At 39.6% G+C, this 18456-nt stretch overlaps 2 protein-coding genes across 3 annotated transcripts; both read left to right on the top strand.

Annotated features, from left to right (window-relative positions):
* Positions 1–8233: 8233 nt before the first annotated feature.
* LOC125259914 (placenta-specific gene 8 protein-like) lies at positions 8234–12436 on the top strand. 2 transcript variants are annotated; one of them, XM_048177925.1, is made up of 5 exons: positions 8234–8348; positions 8421–8460; positions 10942–11050; positions 11187–11374; positions 11451–12436. In XM_048177925.1, the coding sequence occupies exons 3-5, from the start codon at positions 10957–10959 to the stop codon at positions 11724–11726; spliced, it is 558 nt and encodes a 185-aa protein (XP_048033882.1). In that variant the 5' UTR covers positions 8234–8348; positions 8421–8460; positions 10942–10956; the 3' UTR covers positions 11727–12436. The 2 variants fall into 2 exon arrangements, with proteins under 2 accessions (XP_048033882.1, XP_048033891.1); XM_048177934.1 differs by having other exon boundaries at positions 8319–8342.
* Positions 12437–14136: 1700 nt separating this feature from the next.
* Positions 14137–17976, top strand: ugt5g2 (UDP glucuronosyltransferase 5 family, polypeptide G2). Its single transcript, XM_048177912.1, has 2 exons — positions 14137–14446; positions 15848–17976. Exons 1-2 carry the CDS (start codon positions 14324–14326, stop codon positions 17429–17431), a joined length of 1707 nt encoding a protein of 568 aa, XP_048033869.1. The 5' UTR covers positions 14137–14323; the 3' UTR covers positions 17432–17976.
* The last annotated feature ends 480 nt before the right edge of the window (positions 17977–18456 follow it).

The following is an 18456-nucleotide window of genomic DNA, read 5'->3' as shown; positions in this document are numbered from 1 at the left end:
TCTGGGACTCTTTCAATTTCATGTCTCTGGAAAGGTGGGTTTGTGTGTTAGGGACTTGCTCTGAAATGTATTCTATAATCTCTTGTTTTATTGTAACATTTTTGATGCAAAAATTACTTATTATTCTCATTACATTTATTATTATTATTATTATTAACATGTATTTTCATTTGACCCTTTTTTTTATCTCTTTTGATGTTTATGTGGATGTTGGTATTCTCATATTTAGCAACTATATCATATATTTTTTTTTTTAATCAGTATGGAAACCTGTTTCAGTCTCATAAAAAATAAGAAGGTGGTCTGATCTGTCAGATCGTGAGATAACTCTAAGATATGAAGTTGCAATTGCAGGTCAGGATATAAAGTTAAAATATAAATATCAAATAAAAAGTCATAATGACTGAAACAGGCTTATATGTCATAATAATGCTGCTTTTCCACTGTCGGACCAGTGCAAGCCGGGGCTAACAACGTGACGGGCGGGGCCAATAGCATCAAGGCCAAAATTAAGCTGCGTTTCCACTGTCGGCTCAGTAGCCCCGCAGCTCACTCTATTAACACGCCTCCATGGAACGACAGCACACAAACTGATGCTGTGTTTGAAATCGCTCCCTATTCCCTCATTTACTATTCCCTACATTACTCCACTAATATAGTCTACTTGAAGGAGTAAATGAAAATGAGAGTAATGAAAAGATTTATCTTGAACTCTGTCATGGAAACTAGCATGTATAAACTTTAATTATACAATTTAATAATCAATACAAAGGGAATTTATACCTGTGTGATATTACGCTGTAGCCACATTGGAGCAGCAGTTTGGAAAATGGATGGATGGATGATTCAGCTGTAGGCGCCATCTTCTGGCGAGATGCAGTAATTCATTCAGTGCAACCCTCTCAGTGCATTATGGGTATTCTCTAGTAGACAGCATTAAAGGCTAGAATGAGATGGTCTAGTAGTAAGTACGCATAGCTATGTCACATATGTTCCTGCCCTCACTTAAAGGTGGTACAGAGGATGTTTTGTTTTATACATTTTTGCAATATTACTTGAAACTGTCTTTACTAACTGATAAAAGACTATTTATTAGGTGCACTGAAAGGAATAATATTAATATACATCATCTGTGCACGAGGTAGGGCCTTAAAAACATCAGCCAATCGTTTACGCGATCATCGCGTAAACGATTGGCCCTCTGGCTTGTCAATCACTGCCATGACGTTCCTTGTGAGAGACGCGCGGCTGCGCGCTCTAGTAACTTTCCACACTCTGCATGCAATGTTTTTGTCAGGAGACAGGAGTAACAACTGCAGATTATGAGTTACCTGCGGTGAGTCCGACATAATGAATCCACTAAGTGTGTGCACGGCTTAACGATTGTAAGGCCGGTTATGAATGTAAATTGATACTTATGACTGATCGCGCTCAAACGCGTCCAGTCAGAGCCAGTTGCGTTCAGTCTGCGATTACAGTCAGTGTTCAAATTCCATGTGAAAGTATATAAATCTGCTTCAGGAGCAGGAAACAATGGCTGTATGTTGAGCATAGTCAGAATGTTTTAGCTAGTCGTTAAATGTGTGCCCGGCTTAATAACACAGCGAATGCCCGTGGTAAACAAACACTCGTGCACGAGTTTTGGGAGGCGTTCACTTGAAATGGAGGGGGGTTGTTCTTCCGCATGCACTCATTTCAAAAACTCAGTCGACGAAAACATCCCCTGTACCACCTTTAATTTTGGAAAAATACTAAATTTGTATTACAAATCTTCATATTAACTGGCTTTCTATTAATGCAATACAGTGAATGACAGCCGTCTGTGGTCTACCAGTGGCTTACATTATTGGCAGTTTAGTGTTAAAAGGGTGGTTGATTATGATCTCGCTTTTTTAACTTTAGTTAGTGTGTAATGTTGCTGTTTGCTCATAAACAACAGACATTTTCTTTTAAAGAATTCCCTGTTTAGGTCTACAACAAACAGCTGGTAGGGACTACAACGAGCTTCTTCCTGGATTAGTGACACCACTAACCCTGCCCTCGATAACATGCAACAATGGGGATGAGGCCATGTTATTGCAATACAGTATGTAACACAAATGCAATAACATGTCATAAAAGCAAGATGACAACATAATTTATATCCGTAATTAAACTAAACTGTTCTGTCTTCATGCAGCATATATTCTCTGGCTCTGTAGGATTTTACAACAGTTCCCACATGAGTTATTTAAGATAGTTAACTCCACATCAGCTACATTAATTCATCAAAGTTACCATTCAGAAACGTCCTGTTGCATTCTACGTATAGTCACTTCTTTTTGAGTCTCTCCATCATTGTCCGACTCTGGTTTGAACATAAAAGGCTGAACAGTTTCTAACATTTTAAGTGAGTCTGCGTGAGGTAACCGCCGCTGCTAACAGGAGCTCTTGAAACTCCGCCCTCTTTTTGGGAGCAGCAGCTCATTTGTATTTAAAGGGACATACACAAAAATGGATCGTTTTTTGCCCACCCTCAAAGAGTGACAAATTTAACATGCTATAAAAAATTATCTGTTGGGTATTTTGAGCTTAAACTTCACATACACACTCTGGGGACATCAGAAACTTATTTTACATCTTGTAAAAGTGGCATTATATGATCCGTTTAAGTGATTAATTTAGGCAAAATAAAGGATAACATTTCATAATAAACTCGTTTTCCGTCAGTTTATTTTCATGATTTGGAATGTGTGCAAAGGATTTTGGGTGATTTAAGGCCGTGAAGGGTACATCTGATGTATCCTTGAAAACAGGCAGAATGAAGGACATGAAACGAAGGCTGCCTTCCAAGGATCCTTCAAATTGTAATGGCCTTCACCGATGTTTGATGACGTGCCAGCCGAAATATGCAGCCGTCGTAGGATGCGTTTGAGAAACACAAAATCAGTTGTACACTTATTATTGCGGTGCATTATGGAATTGAATAAGTGCTCTTAATAATGTCCACTATGGTGTAGGACACCACTGCAAATGGCTGTCCCCTCAAATAGTGCCCTATTTGAGAACATGCTGTTGGTTGCTGCAGTCTTCAAGTCTAACTATTTTATAGGCATTCAGTGGGCAGTCCTTACACTCAGCCTTTGAAGTGACCACTAGAACAAAAGCATCTAAAGACAACACAGGCAATCACCCCCGACTGTGAAGTCGGAGGTGATTCCTCAAATGTATAAACAGTTTCCTCAAATGGTATAAACAGTAGCTGGTCATGAGAACTAAGACTATGTAAACATAGTTTGACTTTGAAGATAAAAGAAACCCTCTAACTGGAAACTATTTTGAATTTAATCAGTGCATCGATGCCATTGTGTTCAACTTGAATTCCCAATGCAGTGTAGTTCACCTTAGTTTTTCATGTGATGTTATATACACGCCGTTTTGATTGTCACACTGCTCAGGCCCCGCCCACGGCCGCTGACTGACAGTCCTGCAATACCATAGTTTCCACCCTCAGCAAGTTGTACGCTCACGTTGTCCATCGTTTTCTCCACACTCTAGGAGCTTTACTGACAATTTTTTGAAGGTAGTAATGCTCCCCAAAATATACCTAAATTTTTTTATGTCTGCACAAATCATTTCACTCCAGGCTGCTTTGTGAATGAGAGTCAGTGCAGATACTGGGCCATCCCTGGCTAGTCCAACATAATCCTCAGATTAACTGGGTCGAAGGGACTATTCAGTCCTGGAATTTGTCTTGTCACAATCAATGTTCATCAGCCTTTGAAATCTTGCAGGGAGCTCAGATTTTCAGAAAGCTAGATCTCCGCAACACTTACCATTTGGTGCATATAAAGGAGGGTGACGAGTGGAAAATGACGTTCAACACACCGCTTTAAATATCGGGACACTTTGAATATCGGGTTCTTCCGTTCGGCCTAGTCAATGCACCGGCTGTTTTTCAGGCACCGGTGAATGATGTCTTGAGAGACATGCTAAATATTTTTGTTTTTGTCTACCTTGATGACATTCTTATTTTTTCGCCCTCTCTCCAGGTGCATGTACAGTATTTTTGCCACGTCTTACAGCGCCTCTTGGAGAACAAGCTCTTTGTTAAAGCCGAGAAATGCGTCTTCCATGCCCAGTTGGTATCATTCCTTGGCTCTGTGGTCTCTGCTGATGGCATCAGTATGGATCCAGCCAAGGTGTGTGCGGTAATTGAATGGCCTGTTCCTGATTCTCGAACAGCACTCCAACAATTCTTGGGGTTTGCAAATTTTTATCTCCGTTTTATTTCCAATTTTAGTCGCATTGCCGCGCCTCTAACCACTCTCACCTCTTCAAAGAGGCGCTTCATCTGGACCGAAGCCGCACAGCTTGCATTTGATAAGCTTAAGGAGCTGTTCACCACAGCACCTATTCTTGTAATGCCCGACCCCGGGAGACAATTCATTGTCGAAGTCGATGCCTCGGACATGGCTGTTGGCGCGGTACTTTCCCAGCGTTCCCCCGTTGATGATCCACAAAGTCCACCCTTGTGCTTACTTTTCTCATCATCTTTCGCCAACCGAACGTAATTATAATATCGGTAATCGCGAGTTTCTCGCCATTCTTTTGGCCGTAGGCGAGTGGCGTCACTGGCTAGAGGGTTCCACTGTTCCGTTCATTGTATGGACGGATCATAGGAACCTCGAATATATACGAACAGCTAAGCGTCTAAATGCCTGTCAAGCTCATTGGGCGCTTTTTTTCAGGCGCTTTGATTTTACCATTTCCCACCGGCCCGGCTCAAAGAACACTAAGCCTGATGCGCTCTCCAAAGTACCGAATTGACGAGAGAGTACTTTGGAGAGTTCGATACTTTGGAGAGCGCATCCCCCACAGAACCTATCTTGCCAGAGGGTTGTGTGGTGGGGGGCGTCACTTGGGGAATCGAGAGACAGGTCAAAGCAGCTCTTACCAATGTTCCTATTCCTCGTCAATGTCCTCCAAGTCAGTTGTTCGTTCTTCAGTCCATGTGCTCCGCTGTCCTCCGCCGGGGACATTCTTCTAAATTGGTCGTTCACCCTGGGGTTAGAGGGACTCTCGCGGCAGTCAGCAAACGTTTTTGGTGGCCCTCAAGGGCTCACAATGTGCTTTAATTTGTCGCTTCATGTGCTATTTGTGCACAAACTAAATTGAGTAGTTCTCCTCCTGCGGGGCTCCTTAGGCCCCTTCCGATTCCATCGCATGGTCTCATATTGCATAGATTTCGTTACCGGCCTTCCTCCTTCAGCCAATAATAGGCTCACATTGTTGATCGTTTTTCTAAGGCCGCCCACTTCGTTCCGCTCTGTAAACTCCCCTCTGCTAAGGAGTCCGCCCAAATTGTCATCGAGCACGTTTTCCGTTTGCACGGTCTTCCCTGTTTCAGACAGGGGTCCTCAATTTGCATCTCAATTCTGCCAACAGATTGGCGCTTCTGTCAGTTTGTCGTCAGGGTTCCATCCTCAGTCAAATGGGCAGGCTGAACGCACTAATCAAATTTTGGGGCGCATGCTCCGTACATTGGCCTTTCGAAACCCTTCGTCCTGGAGCGAGCAATTACCATGGGTCGAGTATGCCCATAATTCTCTCCCCTCTTCGGCCACCGGATTGTCACCATTTCAGTCATCTCTAGGCTATCAGCCTCCTCTGTTTCCCTTCCAGGACACAGAGACCTCGGTTCCTCTCTGTAACAGAGAGCGCACTTGTCGTACTGCCAATCGCCGTCGCATCAGATCTCCCAGGTATGTTTGCGGTCAGAAAGTGTGGTTGTCCACTCGGGATTTACCCCTACAGAGCGAGTCTCACAAATTGGCCCCGTGATTTATCGGTCCCTTTTCTATTATCAAAGTATTATCTATTATCAAAATTAATCATTAGTCAAGCTCAAATTGCCTCCCAACTTGCGGCGCGTCCACCCGGTCTTCCACATTTCATGTATTAAGCTGGTTATTCACGCTCCCGTCCATCCCACCCACTGTCCTGTTCCTATCGAGGGTTCCCCTGTTTACAGGGTCTGGAAACTGCTGGACGTGCGCCGCCAGGGGCGTGGTCATCAGTATCTAGTCGATTGGGAGGGTTACAGTCCCAAGGAGAGGAGCTGGATTCCAGCCCGGGACGTCCTGGACCTCTCGCTCATTGATGACTTCCTTCGCTCTCGCCAGTCCTCTTCCTCGGGAGTGCCAGGGGGTGCTCCTCGGGGGAAGGGTACTGTCATGAGCCAGGTTTGATTATTCCTTTGTTTTCTGTTTTTTTTTTTCCCCTTCCCTGTTCATCTTTGATTCGTTCCAGCTGTTCCTCGTTGCCACCCGCATTCGCGCTTTTACGTTCGCACCTGTTCTGTGTCTGTGTTGTTTGCTCTGGTTACTTCTCCATGCTCTCTGTTTGTGTCTGTGTCAGGTAATTGACTACTGTTAGTGTGGCGTGCTACCACAGTTGCTCTTTGCTGTTGTTATATCTCTCCTTGTGTGTGTGTTATCAGTTTGTGTCCTAGTCCCAGTCCAGCGCCAGTGCCAGTACCTGAATTCGTGGTCTGTCTGTCAGAGACTTCTTTCTGCAGGTCTGGTTTCCTCCATCTACCAGCCTTGGAGTTCTCCATCAGCCACCTGAGACACTCCAGATCGACCACCTAGACATTGTTGTACTGGGGCTTCCTTCAGGAAACGAACTGACACTTCTCCTCTTGTTTTCCAGCTGCAGCATGTCTGTTTGTGTTTCGTCTTTGTTTGGGATTTTTATTTTTGGGTGAACTATCCCTTTAAGATTTATAGAAAATGTTTTATTAAGCTCAAATTTATTTATTTTTTTACTCATTTAAAAATTCTTAATTTATAATATGAATAATATGTAATGATTATTCAATTCAATTTGATGGAATTTTACTATTAATTTAAATTCATAAATCTTAAAAAAGGGCTTTTTTTATAGTGTTGTTCTTAAAGGTGCAGTAAGAAATTTCTGAGAAACGTTGTTGAAAGTGGATTGAACCGAGTAGCACAACACACTTATAGAATATCAGCAGTATGGGCCATATACACTCATGATGGGGGAGGAGAGAGAGAGAGAGAGCAAGAGGGAGATTTGAAGAAAGACTGTTGAAAGAGAGATGGCTGAGAGACATTACAAAAAAAGAAAAGGTCGGTAGGAATATTACAGGGGAAAAAAAGGGTCATGATCATGATCAGGCAACAGCTTCAGGACCCGTGTTAATATTAGAAAAGCTTTCCAGCGCTGGAGAGTCCCAAGCAGGAAGGCCTGAAAACAGATGCCAAGGTTGCATTGTTTCTGCTCAATATGTGAGTAACATTGGTTTTGCTATGTTTCAAAGAAGCACGATATGCTGTTGTTGTAATGTTGGCTGTAGTAATAGGGCAGTTTTGAGTGGCATTGTTTGTCTGGAGCGGGTATGTGGCTTGGTGACTAAAAAACAACTCTTGCTTGTATATACTCTTGTGTACAGTATGTTCATTTTTGTTGCTTCCTTGTCATTTGTTTGTATTTTTTGCAAAGCATTATTTTGCTTCGCTTCAGCTATGATAAAGAGACATCCATCTGTTGTCTGTTCATGCATTTTGAGGGCAGAGAAATGAAGTGAGAGGTGTGCGTTTTCTGGTTGATTTCAAATATCAACAGTTTCACAGAAATCGCTTACCGCACCTTTAAAGGGGAGCATCTCAATGTTCCTCTGCAATAGCAACTTCCAACTTAATCACTTTTCCATCCTATGTGCTTTATTTCCTTATTCTATTTTAGTGCCATTTAGTAGTTTATTTTATTTCTTTGCATTTTTTTGTTATTAAAATGTATTTATTTGTTAATTATGTATTAATTACATTTGTGTCTCCCTTGTGTATGTTGTACTGTAAGAGGGTCTACAAATGGTAATCAATCTACTGGTATCTCACAAATCCATAGGTCAGCTGACAAACTGCCTCTAGTTTACATACAGTGTTCATTTAAAAAAGTAACTTAAATATTATTTATTGATCGTGGATTGTTCTTATACTATATGCTTGGGGTGCTATCATTGAAAATCATTTGTCATTGAAGTAAATAAGGGTGAATGCGGAACAGTGTAATGAACTCTTAATTTTATGTCTTTCTTGTAATAATTCAAACCGCAAGAGGTGGAGAGATTCCATCCATTTGTGTTGAATCAGACAACCCGTTGTTCCACCACCATAGCCTATTTACTGCTTTCAGGTTTATCTGCATATTTTCTGTGGTTCAGTAAGCATACCTTGCTTTTGTTTGTTTTGTTTTTCCCTCGCATGTAATCTCGCACGTATAAATACACCAACTTTTACTTTCTTTTGATAGAAAAGGGAGAGGTTGCACTAGAAGTACGAGTAAGTAAGTAATTTCCTATCTTTTCTCATTTTTTTTCAGTAGTTAAACCAAATGTTTACACTCTGTTACAGCTGTGCTCTGACTGTGGCTGTCTTTTCAAGAATTGAAAAGGTGAGAATTTTTAGATTTTTTTTTTAGAATTTGTTTTCAGAATTTTAAATGTTTCCTATTTTAAAATGTTTGTCTTCTATACTTGTATGCTAGATGCTATATTTATTTAATTTGTGTTATTGGTAATTAGTCTATCTTCTTTTTCATACTATTGATAAGTTTGCACACTGATTATGTGTGAAATTTTTAGGTCATTAAATCATCTGTATATGTTAACACTTTACAATAAGGTTAATGCTAGTTAATGCATTACCTATGTGTAATACATTTGTTACAGTATTGATTAATCTTTTTTTTAATTTTATACAAATACAACTGTTCATTATTAGTTCTTGTGAGCTCAGGTCCATTAAATAATGTTAACAGATATAACATTTGATTTTAACTATAGTACAAGTTGAAGTTAACAGAGATTAATAAATACTTTAGAAGTCTTTGTCATTGTTACTTCATGTTATACTAATGGAACCTTATTTTAAAGTGTTACCTGAATATGAAAGAAATTATTTTATTTTGAATACAAAATGTACCCAGAGCTGGAGGCTGCAAAAAAAAACTTAATAATTTTCTTTTTCTTTTTTTTTTTCTTTTTTTGTAAGATAAAAATAAAATCTTAAATTTCACAATGCTGCATTCCATATTCCTTTGAAATAAACAATCTTTAATTAACTTATCTTTGAATAAAAGATTTAGTGATTTAAACATTTCTCTGATCATTACTCAAAATACTTGAGAAGTTATTAATAACAGACATTTGAGAAATGTAACATCTTGCCACATAGCTGTTTTTGTGATGGTTAGTTCTGTTTTGTTTATGATCTTTGCTCTACATTTACAGTTCTTACAAGCTTTAAAGAAAAAAGATTTAAACAAAACCCAGTGGAACCGGTTCATAGGCAAATTTTCAATTTTTTGATTATGAAATGAAACTTCACATGGATAGTTTGATGAGACTTGCCAGACAGGGTTATTCGAGCAGTGTTGAACAGTGTTGCAAAAGGTGACCTGAATGTTTACCAATGCATACAAAAATCTTTAGAATAATACCCAGCATGCATTACTTTATGAAAAAAAAAAAAAAAAAAAAAAAAAACTTATATTAAAAGTATTAATAACCAATAAGAACTTCTTGCATTACTAAACCTCAATATGCCTCATTACAATATACAAAATTTGGTCACAATTCACGTTTTGCCGGGAATTCACCATTTTGTCTGACAAACAAACACAGGATAGTTAATAAATTAACGTTGGTGGACTTAAACTTAAAAATGGTGTGTATTGATGTTTTTCTGCGGTTGAAACAACATATACCTTCTGATGTTAATTCATTACTAGTAGGAAGAGATGATCGGTTCACTGTGCGCTTGAACTGAGGCGCTACAGCGATCTGTCATGACACATTAAAGAGCCAAAAACCCTATTAATTTTTGAATTTCTTAAAAAATGACCAAATTTGAAAGCTGAGACCAAAAGTAACCTGCTCTGTCTTGTCAGTCAGCACGTTGCCAGTGTCCTCTTTGCTCTGCGATGTATTTTTCACTCTGTGAGAACATGATATGTGGCGTGAGAGTGGATTGTCAGACAAAGCAACAGTAACTAAGGACTCAAGGTGCAGAACAATGGGCATTTATTTGTTTTTTTTTTTTAAAAAATAAACAAAAACAAACAAAATCTTTTAAAACATAGGGGAAAACACTGGCAGCAGTACAGGTAAGAGTGGAAATGACAAGACAAGGCAGGACAAAACAAGATGGGTAAATACAACGAACTGGCACAGGATTGAAAACACAATAAATTGGGAGCAAACAAAGCAGGCAACTAGGGAGGACAGGTGGGGCAAATTAATCAATAATCAGATAACAAGAAGGACATGGTTAAGACAATAGACAGGAGAGCATATGGCACAAAGAAACAAACATGACAAATGAGAGTTCACACCGACTGCATGTCCATACTGAACATGACAACAAGAAATCATGTGGCTGAAATAAACACAAACCGCTACACAGAACATAACACACACACGGACAGAAGAGCATATGGCCCTAGTGAACTCGAAACTGCATGCTCAAGTCACCTGAACACCACGTGCCACACACAAAGCAACAGATAGAAGAGCGTACAGCCCGAGCGAACTCGGAAATTCTCACAATGACAAGACAGGAGTGTCGGAGCTCTGTCACCATACCAAGAATAAACAGACCGAAGAGACAGAACCCTAACATGGGGTTAGTTGCATGTAATGTGTAACGAAGGCACTGTAAAATAAAGTGTTACCCAAAATTCTTTAAATTCTTAGTTTTCTTTGGTAAACTCATCGATTTGAGTTCGGTCTACTCCAAAAATTGCTTGTAATAAGTTATTCTTTTAAAGTGAGGTCAGTGTGGGTTTTCAGTAAAATTCAGTTTACATGATAGTTTAAAATAACAACTAAGATCAGCGAAAACCTTTCCCTTTTTTTCCATTCTCCCACATCAGTAAGGTCAAATCACTATGGCGGCTGTAATTGTGCAGCAGCCTTTCATCAAGACTCAGAGTAGCGCCTGGACTTCAGGAATATGTGACTGTTGCCAAGACTTGAATTCTTGTAAGTGTGCTACAATTCCACTTAAAGGCCTTATAATAAACAATAGAGCTTAATTTTACTGTTCTTTAAACATGAAATATAAATGAGATCAGGTTTTGTGAATTATTTTTTTTATTTTTTATTTTTTTGTCCTCAGGCTGCTACGCGTACTGGTGCTTTCCTTGTTTTACCTGTTCCACCACTGGGGAGTTTGGAGAGAGCACCTGTCTACCTCTGCTGGACATATTTGGCCCATGTCTCTTGGCTTCGTTCGGGATTGCAACATGTGTGCCGCCTGTGACTCTGGGAATGAGGGTGGCAGTTCGCTACAAATATGATATTGGGGTGAGTTTTCCTTCGCCTCTCTCAATTAAAGAAAAAGGGCCGCAAAACATTCTTTTGTTTGTTTGTGTTGCAACAGGGCAGTCTCTGCGAGGACATCATGGTGTCTTGCTGTTGCATCTGGTGTTCATGGTGTCAGCTGAGTAGAGAAATCAAAGCACGCAAACAAACCGTCACCATAGTGCAAACCGCACCAACCATGTTTCAACCAATTCCCATGACAACCACCACACAAGTTGTCAATACACAGCAGTCGTTTGAGATGATTCATACACCACCGGTAGCAGTTGCTCCTGAAATGCAGATGGCACCAATTCAGACTGGTCCACCTACAGTCATGACAAATGTTAAATAGGATACAGATGCTTGTGACACACACACACACATGTTGGGATTCCATGTTTTATGGGTATTTTCTATAGACATTTCTATAGAATTTTTATTATTATCTTATTTGTGGGGACATTTTGTCCCGATAACGTAGGGTTCACCAGGACCACACACACGTTAGATTTTGTTATCTTTGTGGGGGATGATTTTTATACTGTACAAATCGTATATTCTATCCCCCCTAAACCTACCCATCACAAAAACAACTTTCTGCATTTTTACATAATTTAGTATATTTATATTTCCCTTGTGGGGACCTCTGGCTGGTCCCTACAATGTAGGTGATTTCAGGTTTTATTATCCTTGTGTGGATATTTGGTCCCCACAATGTAGATTAAACATTAGGGCTGGATGATTAATTGAAAAGTAATCGAAACCGAAATTCATAACCTCTAACCGACGTAATTTTCCCATGTAGGTTATTCTGTTTTTTTAATCGTGTTAATACTTCCCACTTAAAAACATACTACCGCGTGTGTTGCCACGTGACACCGCCCCATCCAGTCAACACACAGGTAAACGCACTGCAGAGTCAACATACAGAAAGTGCGTTTCAAACGGGATATATCGCCCTCCGAAGAGCACTTCGGAGTGAAAACAATCATGGCCGCCATATTCGAGGGGTCGTTTAAAACTGAAGTGCTCAAAACTGACCACTTCAAAGGACCCTTCGGAATGAAGGATTTTGAAGGGTACAACTGATGGACACTTCTGGCCCCCATTATTCTTTGCACAGGGAAGTTGTTTGACGTCACAGAATGGGTACAGGAGGCTCGGAGTTCAATTTTACCTATAAATGTATGTATTTTTCTATACTATTGTAATATTTATACAAGTTGGTACATTATTTTGGTCAAAATTACATCGTACTTCAACAAAAATACTTTACAGCTCCCTTTATCGGTCCATTCAAATGTTTCAAATATGGCGCGATAAACCAAAAATAAATAAATAAACTAACGTTAAACAAAGATTGCACAATCTACTCTTCCTTGATTGTCACGTTAAGATGACGCAGAAGTAGGTTCCAAAAAATGAGTTTTTTGGACCCCTACACCCTTCATCCCTTTGAAGCTCTCACTCCGGAGGGTAAACCCTTTGAAGGGATTAGGGTATAGGGATGAGCCCTTCCGAATGGAACGCAGGGAGAGACGGCGCGCAAGCTGTGAGCCTTGCATCGTCGCTAAACTTTGTAAATTGTATGTGTTTTAAGATTTGCCAGTTTAGACATTCAAGCCTTTAAAAGGTCAGATGTGTATTATTATATCGAGTTATTTTATAAAAAAAAAAATAAAAAAAATAATAATCGTTCATTAATTGTAATCGAGGTAAAATGTTCAGTTAATCGAGGTTTTGATTTTAGGTCATAATCGTCCAGCCCTATTAAACATGTATACCCCATCACCACCACACACACACACACACACAGCCCGGATACTAAGTGATCCTTATAATATAATATCTAGCCTGCTTAATATAAATGATTTTGTGTGAATGGCTTGGGTGCATTTGCAAAATATCTATGTCTTTATATTGTTTATTCCTTGAATATACCTATGTAATCAGACTTATTCAATTTTTTTAATTATTCAAATAATAAAAACATCTGAATAAATGGATAAAGAAGTCTTGTTTTCTTAATCTGATGATTTTCGTTTGAGTATTTTAGAGTGAACTTGTCTGTGTATAACTGAATCTTAAATAGCAGAAATGAGCAGAGACCTCAAATCTGAAGAAAACAGACAAACCATTTACAGAAATAAACAGATTGTTATTTGCTGTTTGCATATTTACAGTTGGCTGGAAACAGGATTAGATTAGTCAGAAAGACAGAGAATGTAGTATATAGACAACTTTAAAAATGTAAATATATTTGTGTATGCAATTCAACAGTTAACAACATGCTGGACAGGAAGAGCTTGGACTAAGAAATGTTATACGACAAAATACTTTTGCCAAAAAAAGGAATTATGTTCAATGGGGAAGCTAATCTCTCTTTCTTTAGAGACTGTGTGAAAGGTTTTTTCTTTTACGTGGCAACATTTTTGTGCGACTGAAACTGTTAAAGGCTCAACTGAGGTATGTAACCTAAACATAAATAGGTGCGTGGTTATTTACAGTAGGTTCATATCATCACCTTGGAATTATATCGTTCTATGTGACATTTTTATCAAAATTGAGTTATTCACATATTCTGTGACAACTTTATATTATGTGTTGTCGTTTTTTTTAAGTTGTGTGCATTTTGGGACTTTTTTAGAAAAAAAAAAAGAGTCTATATCCACAAAGGAGTATGGAATGCAAAAACTTAAAAGCTCAATATCTCAAAACTGCTCAGAATTCAGATAGAACATTATAATTCCAAGGTGGTGATATTTCTACAAATTTAGCTTGTGTAGTTTTAATTTATACAATATATACTTGTATAAGAGAATTTTACAGTCTACATTTTAGTAATTTTTCAAAAAAAATGATGTGTACATGTTTCTTGTATTAGAGAGAAATGCTTAATGCTGATGTTCATGCTGATTATTTTTATTTTGAGAGAAGAAAAAGAGAGGAATGTGTGGATACGCATTCCTCATTTCCCTTTGGACATCCGTCCTTCTCTCTTTACCCTGTGGTTATAATGGCGACAAGATCCTGGTTTTCCCCATTGATGGCAGTCACTGGGTGAACATGGAGGTACTGATTTAAGAATGATTTTTAGAATGTGTAGATTTAAATAAGTGCAGAATTCCAGCAAAGTTCATTGTTCTTATATGGCCACGTTTCCACCGCAAGAACTTTCCCCAGGAACTAGGGACTTACAATAGTTGGACCAACAACGGCTTTAATTAATTAATCAGGCTTTATTAAAGGGAACCCCTGATGTTAAGACTTGTATGGCTTAACATAACGTAAATGATGTCTCTTACTAAAATATGTAGAAGAAAGCCCATGAAAGATTTACGTCATTTAAAAAAATCCATGACATATTTGGACCGATTTGGACAATGGGCAGCACCATTTTGTTTAGGTGCACAGTGCGATGATGTCAAATGGTTGCACTCACTGAGCTACCGACACTGTCATATTGCTATTTTTATGGCAACACAACTTAGAATATAATATACGATGCCACATTGTGCAGCTTTTGGTTGTATTTTTCAAATTTGCAAATTGTTCTGGGTCATTTTGGTGGAAACACGGCCTTTGTGTAAATTGCTGTTTTCCTGTGTTTCCCTCAAAGTAAAAACAAAACAAAGATTTAATATGAATTATTTAACAATATGAAATATTTAACTGCTAGAGGTCGCTTACTCAAAACAAAGGCGTAGCTTTATGATGCCTTTATTTGATGAGATAATGTATTAAAGATTTATTAACATTATGTAATATGAAGCAGGGTGTGGCTGAAAGCTGTTGGAGCAGAACGAGGCCACTGGAGCGATTGCTAATGAGAGACAAGCGCGACACATGGCCCGAGAGCAGTGGAGCTTTTATTATGCTGCAGATGACTGCTTCCGCTTCTTCCGGTCAAGCGTATGTGGAGTAATGCAGAATAATAGAAAAATGTATATTAGATACATTTGTGTGTTGAAAGTTGTCATAATGCTACTCTGTGCATTCGCTCGGCAGCTACAATGAGACACTTGTTGCACACTATAGTAAGATAGATCGATATTAGTCATGGTAAAACATGGTACTTGTGGTAAATAAAGAAAACAATATTTAAACAATAAGATTTACTGTGTTGAGCTATAATGATTCGTTTTCTGACGATGAATGTATCAAACAGAAATCTAGGGTAACACGGGTATGATGTCATTGATAGGCGACGCACGCACACTGTCCATGTCCTGATTAAAATTGGTTATTTCTCTGGATTTAAACATTCTTGAAAACATTTGGGATATTTTAATCCAAAAATCTTACATAATTGTGTCTTTAAAGAAGAAGATGCATTATGATATATATAAAATCACAATTACGAAGAATCAATTGCAACATTTTGTCACAGTTGTGAGATGTAAAACAGAAAAGAAAGCAATATAACCTGTTTGCTTTGATTAAAACCTGACTACACTCTTTTACTCCTCTTAGGTGCTGGTGAAGAAGCTGCATTCTCGTGGCCACGAGCTAAGTGTGATTCGGCCAGAGGATAGCTGGTTCATCCAAGAGAATTCATCTTACTACACCTCCATTACAGTGAAGCTTGAAAAGAAACACATAGGCCTGGACCTGTTTGAGACTGCAGCACAAAGGATTCTTGAGGCCCGCAGGAAGGGCCCGGTGATGGGAGCACTGGTCCAGATGTCTGAATTTATTGGCATCATAAAGGTGGCTCACACCGCAACCTGTGCCATGCTGACCACCATGCTGGAGAACAAAGTTCTGATGAGACAAATAAAGATGGCGAACTATGATTTGATGCTCACTGATCCTGCCATGCCTGGTGGGATCATCCTGGCACATTACCTCCACCTTCCAATGGTCTATAATGTCCGCTGGATGAGTTTTGGAGAGGGACACTTCTCCATTGCACCTTCTCCAATCTCCTATGTGCCTGTGCCCGGCTCAGGTCTGACGGACCGAATGGGCCTGTTAGAAAGATCCCGTAACCTTCTACATTATGGGTTGAACCTCATTCAAGAGCGTTGGCTAATGATTCCCATGTATACCAGCTTGTTGCTCAACTACTTCCCTCCAAACGCCGACCTCCTCGCCATGCAACTTTCAGCGGAGCTGTGGCTAGTCCGTGTAGACTTTGTGTTCGAGTTTCCACGACCCTCCATGCCAAACCTCATCTACATTGGTGGCTTCCAGTGTCGTCCTGCCAAGCCTCTTCCTGCCGAGCTGGAGGAGTTTATGCAGAGCTCAGGAGACCATGGGGTGGTCGTGATGTCTCTGGGAACACTGATCGCAGGATTGCCAAGAGAGGTCACGGAGGCCATTGCCTCAGCTTTCGCTCGCATGCCGCAAAAGGTGGTCTGGAGGTTTATTGGTGAAAGACCTTCATCATTGGGCAATAACACCCTACTGCTTCAATGGATTCCTCAGAATGACTTGCTGGGTCATCCGAAGACCCGTGCTTTCGTGGCTCACGGTGGCACAAATGGTCTATATGAAGCCATCTATCATGGGGTGCCAGTTCTGGGACTCCCTTTGCTATTTGACCAGCTAGATAACATTGTACGTCTTCAGGCAAGAGGTGCGGCAAGGATGCTGGATGCAGCTACTTCTACCACAGAAGAATTCTTTGAGGCTTTGAGCGATATCCTGGAGAACCCAACATATCGTCAGAACATGCAGAAGCTCTCTGGTTTACATCGAGACCGACCTCTGCATCCTCTCGACAAAGCAGTGTACTGGATCGAGTTTGTCTTGCGCAATAAAGGTGCGTGCCATCTGCACGCTGAGGCCTACAACATGTCCATGTACTCCTACTACTGCCTAGATGTGGCTGCATTGGTTCTCCTCATGCTTGTGGTGACTCTGGGAGGTGTCTATACAATATGGATACGAAGATGGAGAAGACAGACAAAAAAGGCTGTTAGAGATGGCAACAAAAAAGCTGTAAAGGATGGCAGTAAGAGGCTGAAAGAAACCATTAATGCTCTGAAAGACAGCAATAATATTTCTATTCCAAATAGGAGCAAGCTAAGAGCAAGCAAAACAAGAATTTAGTAAAAATCCAGAGAGCTACAAACTTTTTCTTTCTTTCTTTCTTTCTTTCTTTCTTTCTTTCTTTCTTTCTTTCTTTCTTTCTTTCTTTCTTTCTTTCTTTCTTTCTTTCTTTCTTTCTTTCTTTGCCTTTAATTCCCTCCCCCATTTCTTTCCTTGAGCTCTTGCAATTCCCTGCCAAGACTAAACTGCATGCTGGTGATTAGGTGCAGATCCCCTCCTGGAATCCTTAATGTTTGTTGTAATCCCCCTGTTTGCACATTTAAGGCCATTTGCAAAAAGAAAAAGAAAAAAAAGGTGAGTCACCTCACCAGTGACAAACAGCTGCTGGTAAATATTCTGGCATGATGTAACTCAGATGTGATAGAATGGTAAAGCAATGCTGTATAACCTACTCAGCCTGTTCAGGATGTGACATTCAGCTCCAAAGTGTACAAAACATCTAATCATTTGTAGCTCCATGAAACAATTTGATTGTAACCATTCACTTTTTCATTGTGTAAAACATGTTTAATTACTATTGTAATGCATAACAAATGATCAAAATAAATGCCATAAAATGCCTTAACAGAGTCCAAAACAGCAGGTTTCATTTTAACAAGCGTTTATATTTTGCAGAAGATCACCAGCAGGTGGTGCTATGGATATATTCAAAGTATTACTCTATTCCTGCAAACCAAAATCAGATTATATACAATTTTACATCAGCATAATCATTTTCATATACCATACATCAAAATGCCATGTTTTCATTAAAGCAAAAATGATTTAAAGTTAGATGATCACAAACCTGACCAAAATGGTGCGTGTCACAGCACTTTCTCTTTACCACAGGAGGAGGCCATTCTTTTCTCCAGATATGAGACAGGAGATGGCTGGAAGCACATCCAGGGACAGAATGATAAAAAGAAGACAGGCAAGGATGAGAGAGCTCTAACTGATTGAGGGGACATTAGCCTGGGCTGTACTCGCTAATGTATGCTTCTAATGACTCGTTATCTCATTATCAATCTTATTCTCGCTCATCT

Source organism: Megalobrama amblycephala, linkage group LG2 (genome assembly GCF_018812025.1).
Source record: "Megalobrama amblycephala isolate DHTTF-2021 linkage group LG2, ASM1881202v1, whole genome shotgun sequence".
In the NCBI taxonomy this organism is placed as follows: Eukaryota; Metazoa; Chordata; class Actinopteri; order Cypriniformes; family Xenocyprididae; genus Megalobrama; species Megalobrama amblycephala.
Note: the sequence above shows the minus strand (reverse complement) of the source record. Positions and strands in the feature narration are given on the sequence as shown.

Bases quoted from the DNA above. Each gene is read 5' to 3' on its own strand.
- LOC125259914 (XM_048177925.1), top strand. From the start codon at position 10,957: ATGGCGGCTGTAATTGTGCAGCAGCCTTTCATCAAGACTCAGAGTAGC. The intron at 11,051-11,186 runs GTAAGTGTGCTA...TTTTGTCCTCAG, and splicing joins TTGCCAAGACTTGAATTCTT to GCTGCTACGCGTACTGGTGC. The intron at 11,375-11,450 runs GTGAGTTTTCCT...GTGTTGCAACAG, and splicing joins GCTACAAATATGATATTGGG to GGCAGTCTCTGCGAGGACAT.
- ugt5g2 (XM_048177912.1), top strand. From the start codon at position 14,324: ATGTGTGGATACGCATTCCTCATTTCCCTTTGGACATCCGTCCTTCTC. The intron at 14,447-15,847 runs GTACTGATTTAA...TACTCCTCTTAG, and splicing joins GTCACTGGGTGAACATGGAG to GTGCTGGTGAAGAAGCTGCA.